The sequence below is a fragment of the Anabrus simplex genome, chromosome 9 (assembly GCF_040414725.1).
Source record: "Anabrus simplex isolate iqAnaSimp1 chromosome 9, ASM4041472v1, whole genome shotgun sequence".
Lineage (NCBI taxonomy): Eukaryota > Metazoa > Arthropoda > Insecta > Orthoptera > Tettigoniidae > Anabrus > Anabrus simplex.
Genome location: NC_090273.1, coordinates 11512963 through 11531395, shown reverse-complemented (window position 1 = coordinate 11531395; position 18433 = coordinate 11512963). Strand labels below are relative to the sequence as shown.

Genomic DNA, 18433 nt, shown 5'->3' with positions numbered 1-18433 from the left:
TCGTCTTAAAACAGTAATCACCACCACTATTAGTGCTAATAGAAATGATTGTCTAGTTGTATTTCCTCTTAAAACAGTAATAACCACCACTATTAGTGCTAATAGAAATGGTTGTCTAGTTGTAATTCCTCTTAAAACCGTAATAACCACCACTATTAGTGCTAAAATAGTTGCCTGGTTGTATTTCCTCTTAAAACAGCAATGACCACCACTATTAGTGCTGATATAGGATGCCTGTTCTGTTGTACAATAATCATCACCACTCTGTGCTTGTTGCTGTTGCAGGCAAAGTCCCGAGCCAAGGAACTGTACTGTCAGACATGTGCTCACCTGAGCAGCCAGGGCATGCAGGACTGTGAGCTCTTCGGCCTCGCTACGGTCTCAGGTAAGTTGGCGACCAACGTGGAGTAAGATTTTCTATTTATTGTTTTCCATGCCAGAGCTGCCCTTCCTGATGCCAACCGCAAATGGAGGGATGCATTCACTAATTGCGTGTTTCTGTGATGATTGGTTGTTGGTTGTGTTGTGTGTGTATGAAGAAGAAGAATGTCTTGCGGTTATGTAGCTGTTGATATGGTGATCAAGGTCACGAAAGCAACCCCCAGCCCCATCCATGTTAAAAGCAGAGCAATTTGCACTACGTTATTTGAGGACAAAATCTGTGACGAGATGTCCAAATATTTCACGTCAGGAAATATTTACTAGTCTGGTTTCCAATCTGTAGACATTCGGTATTTATTACAGGACAGACCCTTCCATGTGGGGTGGAAGCTGTTGGTATGTTTGTTACGTACTATCGGTCAACTGCTCATAATTCTTAAGTAACACGTACCCGCCCATAAAACATCTTCCTGACATTTTTCAGAAGACGTCATCGGCATTCCTGCTTTTCCAAGGTGTGAGCTGCTTTAAAAATTCATCCTCCACGATTCCAGTTTTTCGACTTTTATCGATAATTCGCGGCAGTTTTGCTTTCATCTAATTGAACTTGGTTCCCTTTCCCGACGATTTATTTACAGTCTTTACCCACTGTTCCTTATACATACACATATTCAAAAGAAGTAGTTCTGGTAACAATCCAAAGGTAATTCCCCCCGTTCCTATCATTTGGAAAGAAACATTTTCTCGTAATAAATGTTTTCTTTTTTGACATAAATATGTCTTATGGATGGGGGTCGTCTGAAAATTCGTATGGACGTCCATTCGAAGACCTGCACCAGGCCATTATCATCTGAACACTTGCGTTAGTCGATATCATATTTCAGGCTGTGATGTGAAGTACTGATGGATGGCCAGTAGTGAGAGACATGTTATCAAAGAGGAGCATTAGGGTACATATGGTCGATATGATATTTTAGGCTGTGATGTGAAGTACTGATGGATGGCCAGTAGTGAGAGACATGTTATCAAAGAGGAGCATTAGGGTACATATGGTCGATATGATATTTTAGGCTGTGATGTGAAGTACTGATGGATGGCCAGTAGTGAGAGACATGTTATCAAAGAGGAGCATTAGGGTACATATGGTCGATATGATATTTTAGGCTGTGATGTGAAGTATTGATGGATGGCCAGTAGTGAGAGACATGTTATCAAAGAGGAGCATTAGGGTACATATGGTCGATATGATATTTTAGGCTGTGATGTGAAGTATTGATGGATGGCCAGTAGTGAGAGACATGTTATCAAAGAGGAGCATTGGACTACACCTGTCGATTCCAAATTCCATTCTCGAAAACGATTCCTTACATGCAAATAAATCAATTGTTCAATTTGAGTTTAATTCAATGAAAGACATATTTATGATCATTTTATTTTCCCAAACGGTAATATGACACTTTACTGCCAATTTGTTTTAATCGCACCGACACAGACAGTTGTTATGGCGACAGACCTAGGACTGGGAAGCAAGCGACCGTGGCCTAATTAAGATTCAGTCCCACCTAGACTGAAATTGGGATTCCATGGAAAATCATATTCAGGCTGATAGTGGGGTTCGAACCCACTCACTCTCTCGAATGCAAGCTCACAGTTACGTGACCCAAACCGCAGAGCCAACTTACTCGGTCTTAAATAAGTGCAAATCGGAAAAATAACAGGTACAGGGTCTTTTTTTTTTTTAGCTGGTTCCGTAGCGCCACTCAGTGCACGGCACGACTGGCGCAATGACACTAACCGGTATAATGCGTGCTTTCCCTCCCTCCTCCCCACTACTCATGGCAAATCACACTCATAGAAATCAATTTCTAGTGCTATCAGTCTAAAACCTACATGGCATTACATATGATGTTCAAAATGTTGTCCCTCAGCTGTCAAACACGCCTGACACCTCGTAAATAGGTTTGCAGACACTCGGCGAATCTCAGCCCGTGTGATGTTCGAAATAACTTGTGTAATGTTCTTTTCTAGTTCTTCTCTTGTGTGAGGGTTGTTCGCATACACTTTTCTCTTCAGCATCCCCCACAGGTAATAATCACAGGGATTTAAATGAAGAGATCTACGGGGATAATTAATCACACGATCTTCGAAAACTTCCCGTATTACCTCTAAAGACCGATTAGCAGTGTGTGCCGTCGCATTATCTTGCACAAAGTAACCATACCCCTTTCTTCTTCCGTTAGCTCTTGAAAGAATGGTCTGAGAATGAGGTCTATATATCGATCAGCATTTATTGTTTCACGGAAAAATATAGGCCCTATAATTCTGCGAGCACTTATTGCGCACCAAACTCCTATTTTTACATCATGAAGTGGACGGACATGCAGCTGGGGGGGGGGGGGATTTTCCGCACACCAGTAGCGAGTGTTTTGACTATTTACACAGCCACATAAGTGTAGCCATGCTTCATCACTATAAAATAAAAGTTCTGGGTCAACATACCCATCGTGAACTGACTGAAGCAACCAGTTATAATACCGAACCCTAGCGAAACTGTCAGGTCCTCTTAAATATTGAGGAGGGGTGGGTTTGTACGGTTTTTCTTTTAACAGTTTTATTGCTTTGTGGGCATTAGCATGTACGGCGAGAAGCGACAGGGATTTTGTTGGAGTTGTTTCCAAGAGAGCTCCAATTTCGTCAAGCTTTTCCTCTGTTAAAACGGTTCGTCTCCTACGTGATTTCTTGTTAAGAATGGACCCGGTGGTACGGAACTTCTTTACTAATTAACGCAATACTCCTATGGGGAGGGAAGATGTTAGGAAATTTGCGAATGAATCGAAAGCGGCTATGACACCATATCAACAGCCACACAACTGGAGATCCTGTGGCTATGACACCATATCAACAGCCACATAACTGGAGATCTTGTGGCTATGACACCATATCAACAGCCACACAACTGGAGATCCTGTGGCTATGACACCATATCAACAGCCACATAACTGGAGATCCTGTAGCTACGACCACGATTTCTCAGAACCGGATTTTACTGTTTTTAGTTTGCGACTAGTTATCAGTTTTTTTGTCATATCTTCATAATAAGATAATACGAATTTGCCCGAAACTAAAAGTGGTTGAAGTGGAACTCGGAAACGAAAATTTCAATTTTCTAAGTATTTGACGCTCAAGTATTCGTGTTTTAAAGTTGGACGTAATGATCGCGAGGCAAAGGTCGACAGGTGGCATATCGCAGTTAGATCCAGTGCTGCATCGCACAACATTTACTCGTTTTCTTTGCCCCTAATGTTTTCACAACCGGGCGAGTTGGCCGTGCGTGTAGAGGCGCGCGGCTGTGAGCTTGCATCCGGGAGATAGTAGGTTCGAATCCCACTATCGGCAGCCCTGAATATGGTTTTCCGTGGTTTCCCATTTTCACACCAGGCAAATGCTGGGGCTGTACCTTAATTAAGGCCACGGCCGCTTCCTTCCAACTCCTAGGCCTTTCCTATCCCATCGTCGCCATAAGACCTATCTGTGTCGGTGCGACGTAAAGCCCCTAGCAAAAAAAAAAAAATGTTTTCACAGACAAGAAAGTGGTGGTTCTGCTGGCATAACATTGAAGGACTGGTTCTGAGGGCCGTGTATCAGCGAGCCCACCTCGTACATGGAGGAACGGAGCAGAGGAGAAGGAAGGTCAAAGGCGACCTTGAGAAGATCTATTCAAGAGAAAGAAGGGGTACCAAAGGATTTGGTAGCAGGAAGAAAAGTATACAGTCTCAGAACTAGACATCCTGACCACAAACAACGTTGGGATTACAGATATGGCCAGGAAAGAAGACGAAGAAGAAGAAGGTTCAAGACAACAGAGGCTTAATCGGTGCTGCACGTCTCGTCGCCAATCCGTTCACAACGTAAGCAAATAGACCGTCCCGTCATCATTTGAAGTTCGTTTTGTTAAGCCATGAACCCGTCTGGTCACCAGGTGACATTCGAGGATTTCTTCGGCGTTGAGGAATAATCATAATTCATCAGTGAATGAAGTCGTGATCTTTTAAATATATGTGTAAAAGCATGGGGTTTTTACGGAGGCAACCTGAAATGTACAAAAAAAGGAAATTATTCAACATTACAATTTGTGAAAATAATGTCGCATCATCATCGTTATACTGTCCGGCTCCATGGCTTTGGTCACATGGGTCCCTCGTTCGACTCCCTGCAAGGTCGGGAATTTCAACCACGGCTCGGGGGCTGTGTGTATGTATCGTCTTCATCATTGCATCCTCATCACGACACGCGGGTCGCCTAGGGGTGCCAAATCAAAGACCTGCAACTGGCAAGCCTAACTTGTCCTCGGACACTCCCGGCACTAAAAGCCCTAGGCCATATCATTTTACTGGGACATTAGTACACGATAAATCATTTTATATCATCGGATTGAATGTATAAAAGTAATGTACCGAAGTGTAATATTAGTTTGCTTTTAATCAGCATCCTAATATGTACTTTTTTTTTCTACAATACATGACAAATTTATCACTACAACAATTTTCGCCACATGCTAAGTGGTTGCGCAGTTCAAGTTTGCACAAAGTCGGAGGGAATATAACATTACATAGCCAGGACGAGTTGGACTATCAGCTCAACGCCTCAACATTACCATTCCATATTGTGTGCTCTGCATACCCCTAAATAATTTGTCCTGCTTTTTTTTTTCGAAATAAAAAATCCAGCATTGTTTACAATGTGCTGGCAGCTCTGGCGGGGAGTGCTCTTGGACGGCCGTCCAAGGCTAGGCCCGGCCCAAGATTCCGAGATGTCCCGTCGCAGCAGATTCCATCAGAAGTGGGCTGGCTACTGCTGGAATCTCACTCCATACAGAATGTCTGCTTATACTGTATTTACGAAAACGGTAACGTTGTTTGCAAAGTTGGAGTTTTGCTTCATAAATCCAACACAACTTTAAAGCGCGCACATACAAATGATTACACACAGGAAAGCGTAACATATGTTTAAGTTACCGTCTATAAATCTACTTATAATTACCGGATGAGTTGGCTGTGGGCTTGCATCCGGGAGATAGTGAGTTCGGACCCCACTGTTGGCAGCCCTGAATATGGTTTTCGGTGGTTTCCCATTTTCACACCAAGAAAATGCTAGCCGGGCTGAGTGGCTCAGACGGTTGAGGCGCTGGCCTTCTGACCCTAACTTGGCAGGTTCGATCCTGGCTCAGTCCGGTGGTATTTGAAGGTGCTCAAATACGACAGCCTCGTGTCGGCAGATTTACTGGCACGTAAAATAACTCCTGCGGGACTAAATTCCGGTACCACGGCGTCTCCGAAAACCGTAAAAAGTAGTTAGTGGGACGTAAAACAAATAACATTATTAAGAAAATGCTGCGGCTGTACCTTAAGGACACGGCCGCTTCCTTTGCACTCCTAGCCTTTCCTATCCCATCGTCGTCATAAGACCGGCCTGTGTCGGTGCGACGTAAAGCAACTTGTGAAAAAAGAAACTACTTATAATTTATATCCTGAAATTAACGTTGCTTTAAATTTTTTTAAAATTAAAGACTAATGAGTTGGTCTGTTTTAGGTTCAAGTACAACTCACGGTGAAATGGAATTCGTCTGTTGTGGGATTTCCTGACGTACCGTACCATATACGCGACTTAAATTACTTTTCCTGCATCTGTTTCATTTCAGATCAAAAACTCTTGTTATTTTCACGCCCTTCATGACTTTTGCCGATACCTTCATTTTTCGAAGTGTTGGACTCCTGATTTATGTTAAGAGAGGATGACTTCCAGCGCTGTCATTGTCAAAGACCGATTAGTGGGAGGAACAACTATAACTCGCCCGAGATTGATAAGGCTTCTAACAATTAATGACGAAAATGTTATTTTTGGATTGGTAGTATAGAACACAAATCTACTTCCCGCCCCGCGGTTTGGGGGGGGGGGGGTAGCGTGAGCCTGCCTCTTACAAGTAGGCCTCGGGTTCGATTTCCGGCCAGGACAGGGATTTTCATTCAGATCTGAAGGCTGATTCGAGTTACGTGAGCACGTGACACCTTCGGGCTGAGCAGCTGTCGCTTGGTAGGCCAAAGTCCGCCAGCCAGGGTTCTAGTACCATGCCTTTTTATTAGGGGATATGACGTTAATTTGAAACACAATCGATACATCTATATAACTCGACGATCTCTGACTGATACTAGTATCATCACTGAGAGATTCGCTGCGCGGTTTGGGTCACCTAGCTCTGAGCTTGCATTCGGCAGTTAGTGGATGCGAACCCTCCCTGAAAATGGTTTTCCGTGGTTTCCCCATTTTGATCACCAGGCAAATGCTGGGGCTGTGCCATGGTCGCTTCCTTCCCAGGCCAACCGTCGTCATAAGACCTGTTTGTGGGACGCAAAGCAAATTGTGAATAAGAAACCACTTTTCACTTTTCGAAAATCAAATGAAGATAAATATGTGTCTCGGTCATGATTATCCATCAGCGGCTGGTAATTTCAGATGGCCACCAGCCATAAGACATAGCCTGCACTGTTGCTAGTTAACATTGTCTGACCATCCATCCACACTTTACATCACAGCCTCCAGGTTGCTAGGTAACATTGTCTGACCATCCATCCACACTTTACATCACAGCCTCCAGGTTGCTAGGTAACATTGTCTGACCATCCATCCACACTTTACATCACAGCCTCCAGGTTGCTAGGTAACATTGTCTGACCATCCATCCACACGTTACATCACAGCCTGCAGGTTGCTAGGTAACATTGTCTGACCATCCATCCACACTTTACATCACAGCCTCCAGGTTGCTAGGTAACATTGTCTAGCCATCAATCCATACCTTACATCACAGCCTCCAGGTTGCTAGATAACATTGTCTGACCATCCATCCACACCTTACATCACAGCCTGCAGGTTGTTAGGTAACATTGTCTGACCATCCATCCACACCTTATATCACAGCCTGCACGTTTGCTAGGGTTACAGTTCCGACACACATTTTGTGACACTAACTTCCGTAACGGAAATTTTCAGGTGAACCCCTCCAGCCATGAGACTTATTTATGTCAAACAGATAATCTTACATGACCAATAATTCTGATATTCCTCCGATATTTCGAGAAGGGCATTGTGAAAGGAATGATTAAGCTTACCTGTTTACAGTTTGTGCCATTCGTGTGCTCGGAATTTGCCCAAGTGGTATAAATAATAGCCACACAACTTCTTACATAATTTTGATCACAAAATCCATACACATTGTTCATGAGAAATAAAGGAAGTGCACTGACAATGGGAGATTTCATATCGAATGTCGTTTCAAAGAATCGAACGCTGGTATGGAAGAGAAACCTTGTATCGTGTGACTTGATCTCGCCAGCAGACAGTTTGAACATACTGCAGAATGGCGTGGTTCGGAATCTTAATCAGTCACCACGAGACAGTATCAGAACCCGGTGTGTCCCAGCGACAGTTCCGAGTAAACAGGTGGAATAATCTTCACTTTGCATAAAGCTCTGAGCCGAGTTGAATATTGTAGGATAAGGTGTAACACAGTCATATGTATGTGTGCCCGTCCTAGTGTGTATGTTCGAAAGGTGATGTGGCGGGCAGGTACGGTCGAGATGCGTGGCCTGATGCAGGTCTCTAGGCAGCTTGCGTGTTTGTGAGGATATGAGCCTTACTTATGATGGATTTTAATATCACAGTGCTCGAGAGTCGCTCTGGCCGGGAATCGAACTGGGGACCCCTTGGACCAAAGGTGAGCACGTTTATCACAGTGCAGCAGAAATTATGTCCTTATTTGTTGTAAAATTAGATGACTTTTTATAGTACATACTGTACTTTGTATTAAAGAAAAGCGTTTTAGGAAGTTCAACCAAAGAAAATAGATCATGTATTTTTCATCAACATTATATGTTCACATTTATAGACGATTCAATAACACATTATATTCAACAAATGCGCCTCAATTAAATATAAACGAATCTCGTAAAATAATTATCATGTTTAAAACTAGACATATTTACATTTAAAAAAAGGAATCGTTAGCGCACGCCTAATTTTAGAGGGTGGTGAGCGAAAAGCGTCCACTGATTCACCCGCCTCATCCAGTGATTTTAGAGCCCTCAGCAGCCATGAGTTTGACTGAGGTACAGTTACACAACATCTTTACAATAAATATACATTTAAACGTTGCCTAAGAAATACCGCGACTTAAATGTTTTGAAGCAGAGAAAATTGAACTTCAAATCTTTCTTTTAGTGTGCAAAAGTCGGGCTCCGAGGCTAAATGGTTAGCGTGCTGGCCTTTCATGCAAGGGTCTCAGGTTCGGTGCCCGGTCGGGTCTTTCCTTGGTTAATTCGCCTGGCTTGAGGCTTCAACTTTAGAATTCGTCTTTGGTAGGGCCCAATACAGACGCGCAGGCGTCAACACCAGGCCTCTCCGGAGGCTGCGCACCATTATTATTATTATTATTAGTGTGCATAATACTTTCAAAACTGTATAATTCAAGGTGGTAATTTAAATCACGCGAAGGGAAATTAAAGCAATTCGTTATTATTGATGTAAACTCGTGTCCTCATTCTGAGGTGTTGCAGCTCTTTTCAGCCACACCTCCATACCAGCCCTCCTGCCATTCTTGAATTTCTGATAGTACCGGGAATCGGAGCCGGGTCCCCGAGCACGGATGATCGTTACGGACGTTACTACGGTGTTGCACGTGAGATTTGATCTGGAGGGATATTTTCCTTCTGTACAGAATGGTCGGAAATAACGCGAACCGAGAGCGTTGTTCATTCTGATACGGTAAGTAATTTGAAAAAAAAATCGATATCTCGCCCTGTTGTCATTTTATCAGCTGGTGAAGTCAGATCGCTTCGAGGGCGAATTGAAATGGGCTTTACGAAGCGCTGTTCCTATATCTGCGCGTGGCTTGGTCGCGCTTGAGTAACACACTGCGGTTTTCAGCCAGTGGCACCGTAGCGTGCTTGCTATGGGCCGAGCCTATCAGCAGGGAGGTCCCTCCCCTGGAGAAGTTTATTTCTTCTATTGGCGCTCTCAAGCCACGTGTAGATTTAGCAACACCGCCTTGCAAAGCCCTCTGAAGTGGCTAACTTCAGCAGCTGATAAAATGATGACGGCGAGAGATATCTAATTATTTTTCCAATTATTTATCAGTGTGACCAACCCTTCAACACTCATATAGCCGGCTCACGTTGTTTCCAACCACCTTGTATACTGAACGAATGCGCTGTAGGCATCTACGTACTATTGCTGTACAGCCACAGACAGACAGAAAAATAGCACTTTTCCACTATTGTCTGCAGTAAAACACAGGCAATGAGTTGTGAATTTTTGTCAACACGCCCAGTAGCCGAAATATTCAATCAATCAATCAATCAATCAATCAATCAATCAATCAATCAATCAATCAATCAATCAATCAATCAATCAATCAATCAATCAATCAATCAATCAATCAATCAATCAATCACTAGGGCAGTCGCCCAGGTGGCAGATTCCCTATCTGTTGTTGTCGTAGCCTTTTCTTCAATGATTTCAAAGAAACTGGAAATTTATTGAACATCTCCCTTGGTAAGTTATTCTAATCCCTAACTCCCCTTCCCATAAACGAATCCTTGCCCCAATTTGTGCTCTTGAATTCGAACTTTATCTTAATATTGTGATCTCTCCTACTTTTAAAGACACCACTCAGACTTATTCGTCTACTGATGTCATTTCCACGCCATCTCTTCACTGACAGCTCGGAACATACCACTTAGTCGAGCAGCTCGTCTCCTTTCTCCCAAGGCTTCCCAGCCCAAACTTTGCAACATTTTTGTAACGCTGCTTTTCTTTGGATTTCTTCCAGTTCTTGAATCAACTAATCCCGGTGAAGGTCCCATACACTGGAACAACCATACTCTAGTTGGGGTCTTACGAGAGACTTGTATGCCCTCTCGTTTACATCCTTACTACAACCCCTAAACACCCTCATAACCATGTGCAGAGATCTGTACCCTTTATTTACAATCCCATTTATGTGATTACCCCAATGCAGATCTTTCCTTATATTAACACCTAGGTACTCACAATGATCCCCAAAAGGAACTTTCACCCCATCAATGCAGTAATTAAAACTGAGAGGACTTTTCCTATTTGTGAAACTCACAACCTGACTTTTAACCCCGTTTATCATCATACCATTGCTTGCTGTCCATCTCACAACATTATCGAGGTCATTTTGTAGTTGATCACAATCTTGTAACTTATGTATTACTCTATACAGAATAACATCATCTGCAAAAAGTCTGATTCCACCTCTTGACTCATATCATTTATATATATAAGAAAACATAAAGGTCCAATAATACTGCCTTGAGGAATTCCCCTCTTAATTATTACAGGGTCAGATAAAACTTCGCCTACTCTAATTCTCTGAGATCTATTTTCTAGAAGTATAGCCACCCATTCAGTCACTCTTTTGTCTAGTCCAGTTGCACTCATTTTTGCCAGTAGTCTTCCATGATCTACCCTATCAAATGCCTTAGAGAGGTCAATCGCGATACATTCCATTTGACCTCCTGAATCCAGGATATCTGCTATATCTTGCTGGAATCCTACAAGTTGAGCTTCAGTGGAATAACCTTTCCTAAACCCAAATTGCCTTCTGTCAAACCAGTTATTATTTTCGCAAACATGTCTCATATAATCAGAAAGAATGCCTTCTCAAAGCTTACATGCAATGCATGTCAAACTGACTGGCCTGTAATTTTCAGCTTTTCTTTTGTATACAGCGGCTACTATAGCATCTCTCCATTCATTCGGTATAGCTCCGTGATGCAGACAATAATCATATAAGTACTTCAGATATGGTACTATATCCCAACCCATTGTCGTTAGTATATCCCCAGAAATCTTATCATTTCCAGCCGCTTTACTAGTTTTCAACTTTTGTATCTTACTGTAAATGCCATTGTTATCATAGGTAAAATTTAATACTTCTTTAGCATTAGTCACGTGCTCTATGAGGACATTATCCTTGTAACCAACAATCTTTACATACTGCTGACTGAATACTTCTGCCTTTTGAAGATCCTCGCATACACATTCCGCTTGTTCATTAATTATTCCTGGAATGTCCTGTTTCTGCCACGCAGAGACCACGTTGTGAATACTGGGTAAAGTGGTCGTTCAGATATTCGGACAGTGGACAAATCGGCGATTGCGTCTAAAACCTTCCATGTCACAATCGTCAACTGTACAGCAGAGAGGAAAGTATGCTATGATCTAGGGATTTTTAAAACATTAAATTTAAAAAATCAGGTTAAAGAAAGTTAAGTCTGACTTTTTATTTACTGGTAATTTTCTTTTTATTGTCCGAAATTTAACCCTTGCATTGGCTCCTACAGATTGGCAATGCTACTTCTTTACTACATTTGTGTATGAAAATTGAAAGATCTGAAAAGTGTAAATACTGATAATTTTATTTATATCAATGAATAATAAAAATGTTTGTATAGTATAAAGTTACAATACAAAAGTATAGCAATTCAGAATAAAATGATATATACCCATAGAAGATCTTCGTTGCGAAATTTAAATTGAAAGTCGCTTATCGATGGCGAAAGGAGCATTCTCTGATTACCTCAGTTTAAGGGACAAGCTTGTGAAGACCTGCGTGTGGTGAAGCCTGAACATCGAACATAAAACACTAGAAGTCTTTGAGATGTTGGGATGGTGACGTTTGGATAAAATAAGCTGGGTGGAGATCACCAGTGTGGTTGTGAAGCGAGGGTTTAATCAATGAAATCATGGCTGGGACAGTGCTTGACGGCATCAATACGTTCTTCAGATGTAAGAAGCTACAAGGACGGTACATGTGCACCATATTATGGGGCTACATTATTCATCAGATTACTTCTCACACCTGTTTCACTGGTTTGTTAGAAATACCCATCTGAAAGCTTTCTCTCCCCTAACTTATTCTAAGTTGTGAATGCACTGCACCGGAAGTATAAACAATCTCTTTCTACACGTGATGGTGATGCAGTGGGTGTCTATAATTGAGAAATTACGTATTTTCGGTTGCTTTTCTTTGTGTTCTACGTATTCTTATATACTTTCGTTTACACTACTCTTATTTCTGAAAAACTTTGGCATAATAGCTAAATATACGCTGTGATATCCCCTAGTCCCGGCTTATCTGAAACTAGTTCTTTGTAACACAACGTGTTTTAAATAATCCTTATTACAATTAGCTTCCCCACTTGTACATTACATGTTCAAATGTGTCCTTAGAAGTGTATACCCCGTCATTCACCACGTGGATTAGTGGTTATTTTAGTTTTCTTTGATAAATATTTTATAGAACTAAATAATTTTGCTGTCTTTGTTTAATCATTCGACAATATTGTCGTGTCTTTAAAACAGTTCAAAATATATAGTTTAAAATCTACGGAAGGTGTGAGAAAACTGTCCACCTCATCTAATTTCGAGACATCCAAGGTTAAAATGACGAGGAATAGTGGTTTAAATGCTTGTGTAGAAAGGTATCATAGTCTCTTACTAACCGAGTTTAAGTGACCTCTCGTTCGCTTTGCTACCTGCTGTGCTGCGGAGCCAACTAGCTACCTGTGTTCGTTTTATTTTCAAAACCAGATAAGAAAAGATGATGGTCCAGCTGGGTAGGAATGTTAGGAGAAGAAGGGAGGGACGCCAGAACAAAATATATCTCTGTTGGCTCGATGTGGCAGCTACTGTGTGTGGTACACTCTGGTACGAGTACAAGAGAGCATAGTACACTCTGGTACGAGTACAAGAGAGCATAGTACGACTCAGGTACGAGTACGAGAGCACTGTGTGTGGTACACTCTGGTACGAGTACAAGAGAGCATAGTACGACTCAGGTACGAGTACGAGAGCACTGTGTGTGGTACACTCTGGTACGAGTACAAGAGAGCATAGTACGACTCAGGTACGAGTACGAGAGCACTGTGTGTGGTACACTCTGGTACGAGTACAAGAGAGCATAGTACGACTCAGGTACGAGTACGAGAGCACTGTGTGTGGTACACTCTGGTACGAGTACAAGAGAGCATAGTACGACTCAGGTACGAGTACGAGAGCACTGTGTGTGGTACACTCTGGTACGAGTACAAGAGAGCATAGTACGACTCAGGTACGAGTACGAGAGCACTGTGTGTGGTACACTCTGGTACGAGTACAAGAGAGCATAGTACGACTCAGGTACGAGTACGAGAGCACTGTGTGTGGTACACTCTGGTACGAGTACAAGAGAGCATAGTACGACTCAGGTACGAGTACGAGAGCACTGTGTGTGGTACACTCTGGTACGAGTACAAGAGAGCATAGTACACTCTGGTACGAGTACAAGAGAGCATAGTACGACTCAGGTACGAGTACGAGAGCACTGTGTGTGGTACACTCTGGTACGAGTACAAGAGAGCATAGTACACTCTGGTACGAGTACAAGAGAGCATAGTACGACTCAGGTACGAGTACGAGAGCACTGTGTGTGGTACACTCTGGTACGAGTACAAGAGAGCATAGTACACTCTGGTACGAGTACAAGAGAGCATAGTACGACTCAGGTACGAGTACGAGAGCACTGTGTGTGGTACACTCTGGTACGAGTACAAGAGAGCATAGTACGACTCAGGTACGAGTACAAGAGAGCATAGTACACTCCGGTTCGAGTACAAGAGAGCATAGTACACTCCGGTAGACTACAAGAGAGCATGGTACACTCTGGTGCGAATACAAGAGAGCATATTACACTCTGGTACGAGTACAAGAGAGCATAGTGCACTCCGGTAGACTACAAGAGAGCATGGTACACTCTGGTGCGAATACAAGAGAGCATATTACACTCTGGTACGAGTATAAAGGAGCGTAGTGCACTCTGATACGAGTACAAGAGAGCATAGTGCACTCTGATACGAGTACAAGAGAGCATAGTGCACTCTGGTACGAGTACAAGAGAGCATAGTGCACTCTGGTACGAGTACAAGAGAGCATAGTGCACTCTGGTACGAGTACAAGAGAGCATAGTACACTTTGGTACGAGTACAAGAGAGCATAGTGCACTCTGGTACGAGTACAAGAGAGCATAGTGCACTCTGGTACGAGTACAAGAGAGCATAGTGCACTCTGGTACGAGTACAAGAGAGCATAGTACACTCTGGTACGAGTACAAGAGAACATATTGCACTCTAGTACGAGTACAAGGGAGCATAGTGCACTCTGGTACGAGTACAAGAGAGCATAGTACACTCTGGTACGAGTACAAGAGAGCATAGTGCACTCTGGTACGAGTACAAGAGAGCATAGTGCACTCTGGTACGAGTACAAGAGAGCATAGTGCACTCTGGTACGAGTACAAGAGAGCATAGTACACTCTGGTACGAGTACAAGAGAACATATTGCACTCTAGTACGAGTACAAGGGAGCATAGTGCACTCTGGTACGAGTACAAGAGAGCATAGTGCACTCTGGTACGAGTACAAGAGAGCATAGTGCACTCTGGTACGAGTACAAGAGAACATGGTACACTCTGGTACGAGTACAAGAGAACATATTGCACTCTAGTACGAGTACAAGGGAGCATAGTGCACTCTGGTACGAGTACAAGAGAGCATAGTACACTCTGGTTCGAGTACAAGAGAGCATAGTACACTCTGGTGTGAATACAAGAGAGCATAGTGCACTCTGGTACGAGTACAAGAGAGCATAGTACACTCTGGTACGAGTACAAGAGAACATATTGCACTCTAGTACGAGTACAAGAGAACATGGTACACTCTGGTACGAGTACAAGAGAACATAGTGCACTCTGGTACGAGTACAAGAGAACATGGTACACTCTGGTACGAGTACAAGAGAACATATTGCACTCTAGTACGAGTACAAGGGAGCATAGTGCACTCTGGTACGAGTACAAGAGAGCATAGTACACTCTGGTTCGAGTACAAGAGAGCATAGTACACTCTGGTGTGAATACAAGAGAGCATAGTGCACTCTGGTACGAGTACAAGAGAGCATAGTACACTCTGGTTCGAGTACAAGAGAGCATAGTACACTCTGGTACGAGTACAAGAGAGCATAGTGCACTCTGGTTCGAGTACAAGAGAGCATAGTACACTCTGGTGTGAATACAAGAGAGCATAGTGCACTCTGGTACGAGTACAAGAGAGCATAGTGCACTCTGGTTCGAGTACAAGAGAGCATAGTACACTCTGGTACGACTACAAGAGAGCATACGGCTATTCTGTAATTTGGGGAACTGTGGCGTGCAACATACATTTAATCTTTAAATTATTTTTCTCTGTGTGTCCTTTATGGATAATTTATTTGATTATAATATTGCGATATGAGGATTTCGACATGTCCGGAGCCTCTTCAGATATAGGCTGCACTGTTTTACTTCAGTAGCATTTCATTCAGTACTAATACTGTAAGACGTATCGTGTTAGAAATTACATACAGTTAAAAGAAAAAAGCGAAAGATAGGGAAAGTATAAAGAAAAGGAAGGTCCGAGTCCGAGTAGGGAATGCATTCTATCAATATTACGTTCAGGAAAATGGAGTACCTCAGGGATCGGTACTGATTGTCACGCTGTTCGCAATCGCCGTCAACGCCATAGTTGCCGCTGCTGGGCCCGCAGTCGTTCCATGGCTGTATGCAGACGATTTAGCTCTGCATTACAGCTCCAGAAGGTGACGTTTGGTGAGAGACAGCTACAGCAATCTATTAACCGAGTCGACAGATGGGCCCTGCAACATGGTTTTCGATTTTTAGCGGCGAAAACCTCAGTTGTACACTTCTGTCGATGTCGGCCTGTACATCATGAACCAGAACTCCGCTTGCGAAACAGTGTCCTGGGACTCCATTTTGATAAGAGACTAACGTGGCAGTCCCACATCCGTCAGTTGAAGGTTGCCTGCATGAAGAGACTTGCTTAAGTTTCTCAGCGGCACTTCTTGGGAGGCTGACCGTGCAGTGCTGCTAGGTTTTTACACGGCAACGGTCCTCTCCCGAATTAACTATGGAAGTGCGGTTTATGGCTCAGCATCAAAATCTACTCTGAGCCTTTTGGACAGTATTCACCATAGTGGAGTTAGGCTGGCAACGGGAGCTTTGCGTACTAGCTCCATTCCCAGCCTACTTGCTGAAGCGGGAGTTCCATCTTCACGGATAAGGAGGCAACAGTTACTCCTCACGTACGTTGCCAAAATTCGTGAAATGCCGCTACATCCAAGCTATCAATGCATCTTTAGTACTCATTACCACCAGAGATACCACGACCGGCCGAATGCCACATGGCCGGTCGGGTTTCGAATTGATAGCTTGTGTTGTGATTTAAATATCGATATCGGTGCTTGTCTTGAACAAACTTTCAGTGAGGTACCTCCGTGGTTGGTTCCGTGACCGGATATACGTCTAGATGTACATATCTTCACGGATGGTTCTAAAATCGAAGAAAATGTTGGTGCTCTTTCGTCACCGATGATATGAGCACGAAGATCTCGCTTCTTAATGTATGTAGCGTGTATACTGCGGAGCTTTACGCCATATTAGAAGCTCTGCAGTTTGCACTGGGTGACGAAAGAAGCCACATTCTTATGTGTACCGATTCGTTAAGCTCTCTGCAGTCTATTGAAACTTGTTTCTCGCTACACCAACTGGTGCAGCAGATTCATGATCTTCTAGCCAGTTTAAGTTGATGCTGGGACCATAATCACTTTCGCGTGGCTTCCAAGCCACATTGGATTGCGGGAAACGAACTTGCGGATGAAGCTGCAGAGGAAGCAGTACTTTTACCTCCAAGACCTATCATTGTACCGGTACCTGCTAAATATATTTGTTCTCAGCTACGTCGAACCATCTTGGCGTCCTGGGAATCGGAGTGGCTAGCTATCCGAACTCCCAACAAGCTGAGAGCAATTAAGAAGACAACCACCGTGTAGCGGCCCTCTTTCCGGCCTTCACGGAAAGAGGCCATAGTATTGTATAGGCTGAGGATAGGCCATGGACGATCTACGCACTATTATCTCCTAAAGAGGGAAGACCCCCAGTGTGCTCTTGTGGTGCCGACTTCACCGTGGCCCACATCCTCACAGTGTGTGCCGATCTCTCTGGCCTGAGACGGAGCATCGGCCTGCAGAGAACTCTCGAACGCATTCTAGCCGATGACGCGACTACTGCTGATCTCGTCATCCGCTTTATGTGCGACAGTGGATTAATCAAGGGTACAGTATTTAAGTTACAAGTGTACCGTTACTCAGGTAACGCACGTTCCCTTTTGATTCGTTAGTAATTTTTCGGCCTAATTCAATATTTTTTTGTTTTATTTTGTACTGCGTTTCCAAATTCCTTCGTTGAATATATATTTTAATTTTATTTTAAATTTCTTTTCCACTAATATCTTCAGAGAGGATGATTATCTAGTTGTACTTCCTCTTAAAACAAAGATCACCACCACCATCCTGAGGTTGTATTTCTCCTCGCTGCTGTTCAATGAGTAGCGTTGGTCTGTCAGATGATGCCCTGACCCATTTATCAGCGATGGTAACAGCATCCCACAATCTCAAAAGAGGTCCATTGAGTTTAGTAGTCATCAGAGCCTACAAAGTGTTTACCAACAAGCGATTTCTTTCGGTTGTTTTGATGCTATGAGCAACGCTGAAACCTCGTTCACGAATGGCGGTTGACATAGGCACTGAACGAATTTTTCGTATTAATCCTTTCAAATGAACCAAATCATTTAGGATTTTAGAGCCTATCTTTTACTCCCTCCATTGCGATACCACAGTATCACCATCCAAACCACTCATATCACTACTTATTTCTTTTTTCAGACACTGCAGAGCAGTTCAGTACTTCACTTGAAGGAAATCTTCTTTCTACTTCATCTACTAAGCCCTGAATTATTTGTCCTCTTACTCTGTCAAACTCTATCTTTTCATCCTCCTCAGAATCGCATTTGTAATACGTTAAATACTTTTCCTTGGAAAGCGT

The 18433-nt window shown here is 43.1% G+C and overlaps 1 protein-coding gene across 1 annotated transcript in view; it reads left to right on the top strand.

Annotated features, from left to right (window-relative positions):
- The window catches only part of ex (expanded), a 102636-nt gene that overhangs the window by 23146 nt on the left and 61057 nt on the right, over positions 1-18433 (top strand). Inside the window, exon 2 of the mRNA XM_068229185.1 lies at positions 286-385. Coding sequence (XP_068085286.1) covers positions 286-385 — 100 coding nt within the window. The remainder of the gene's footprint in view (positions 1-285; positions 386-18433) is intronic.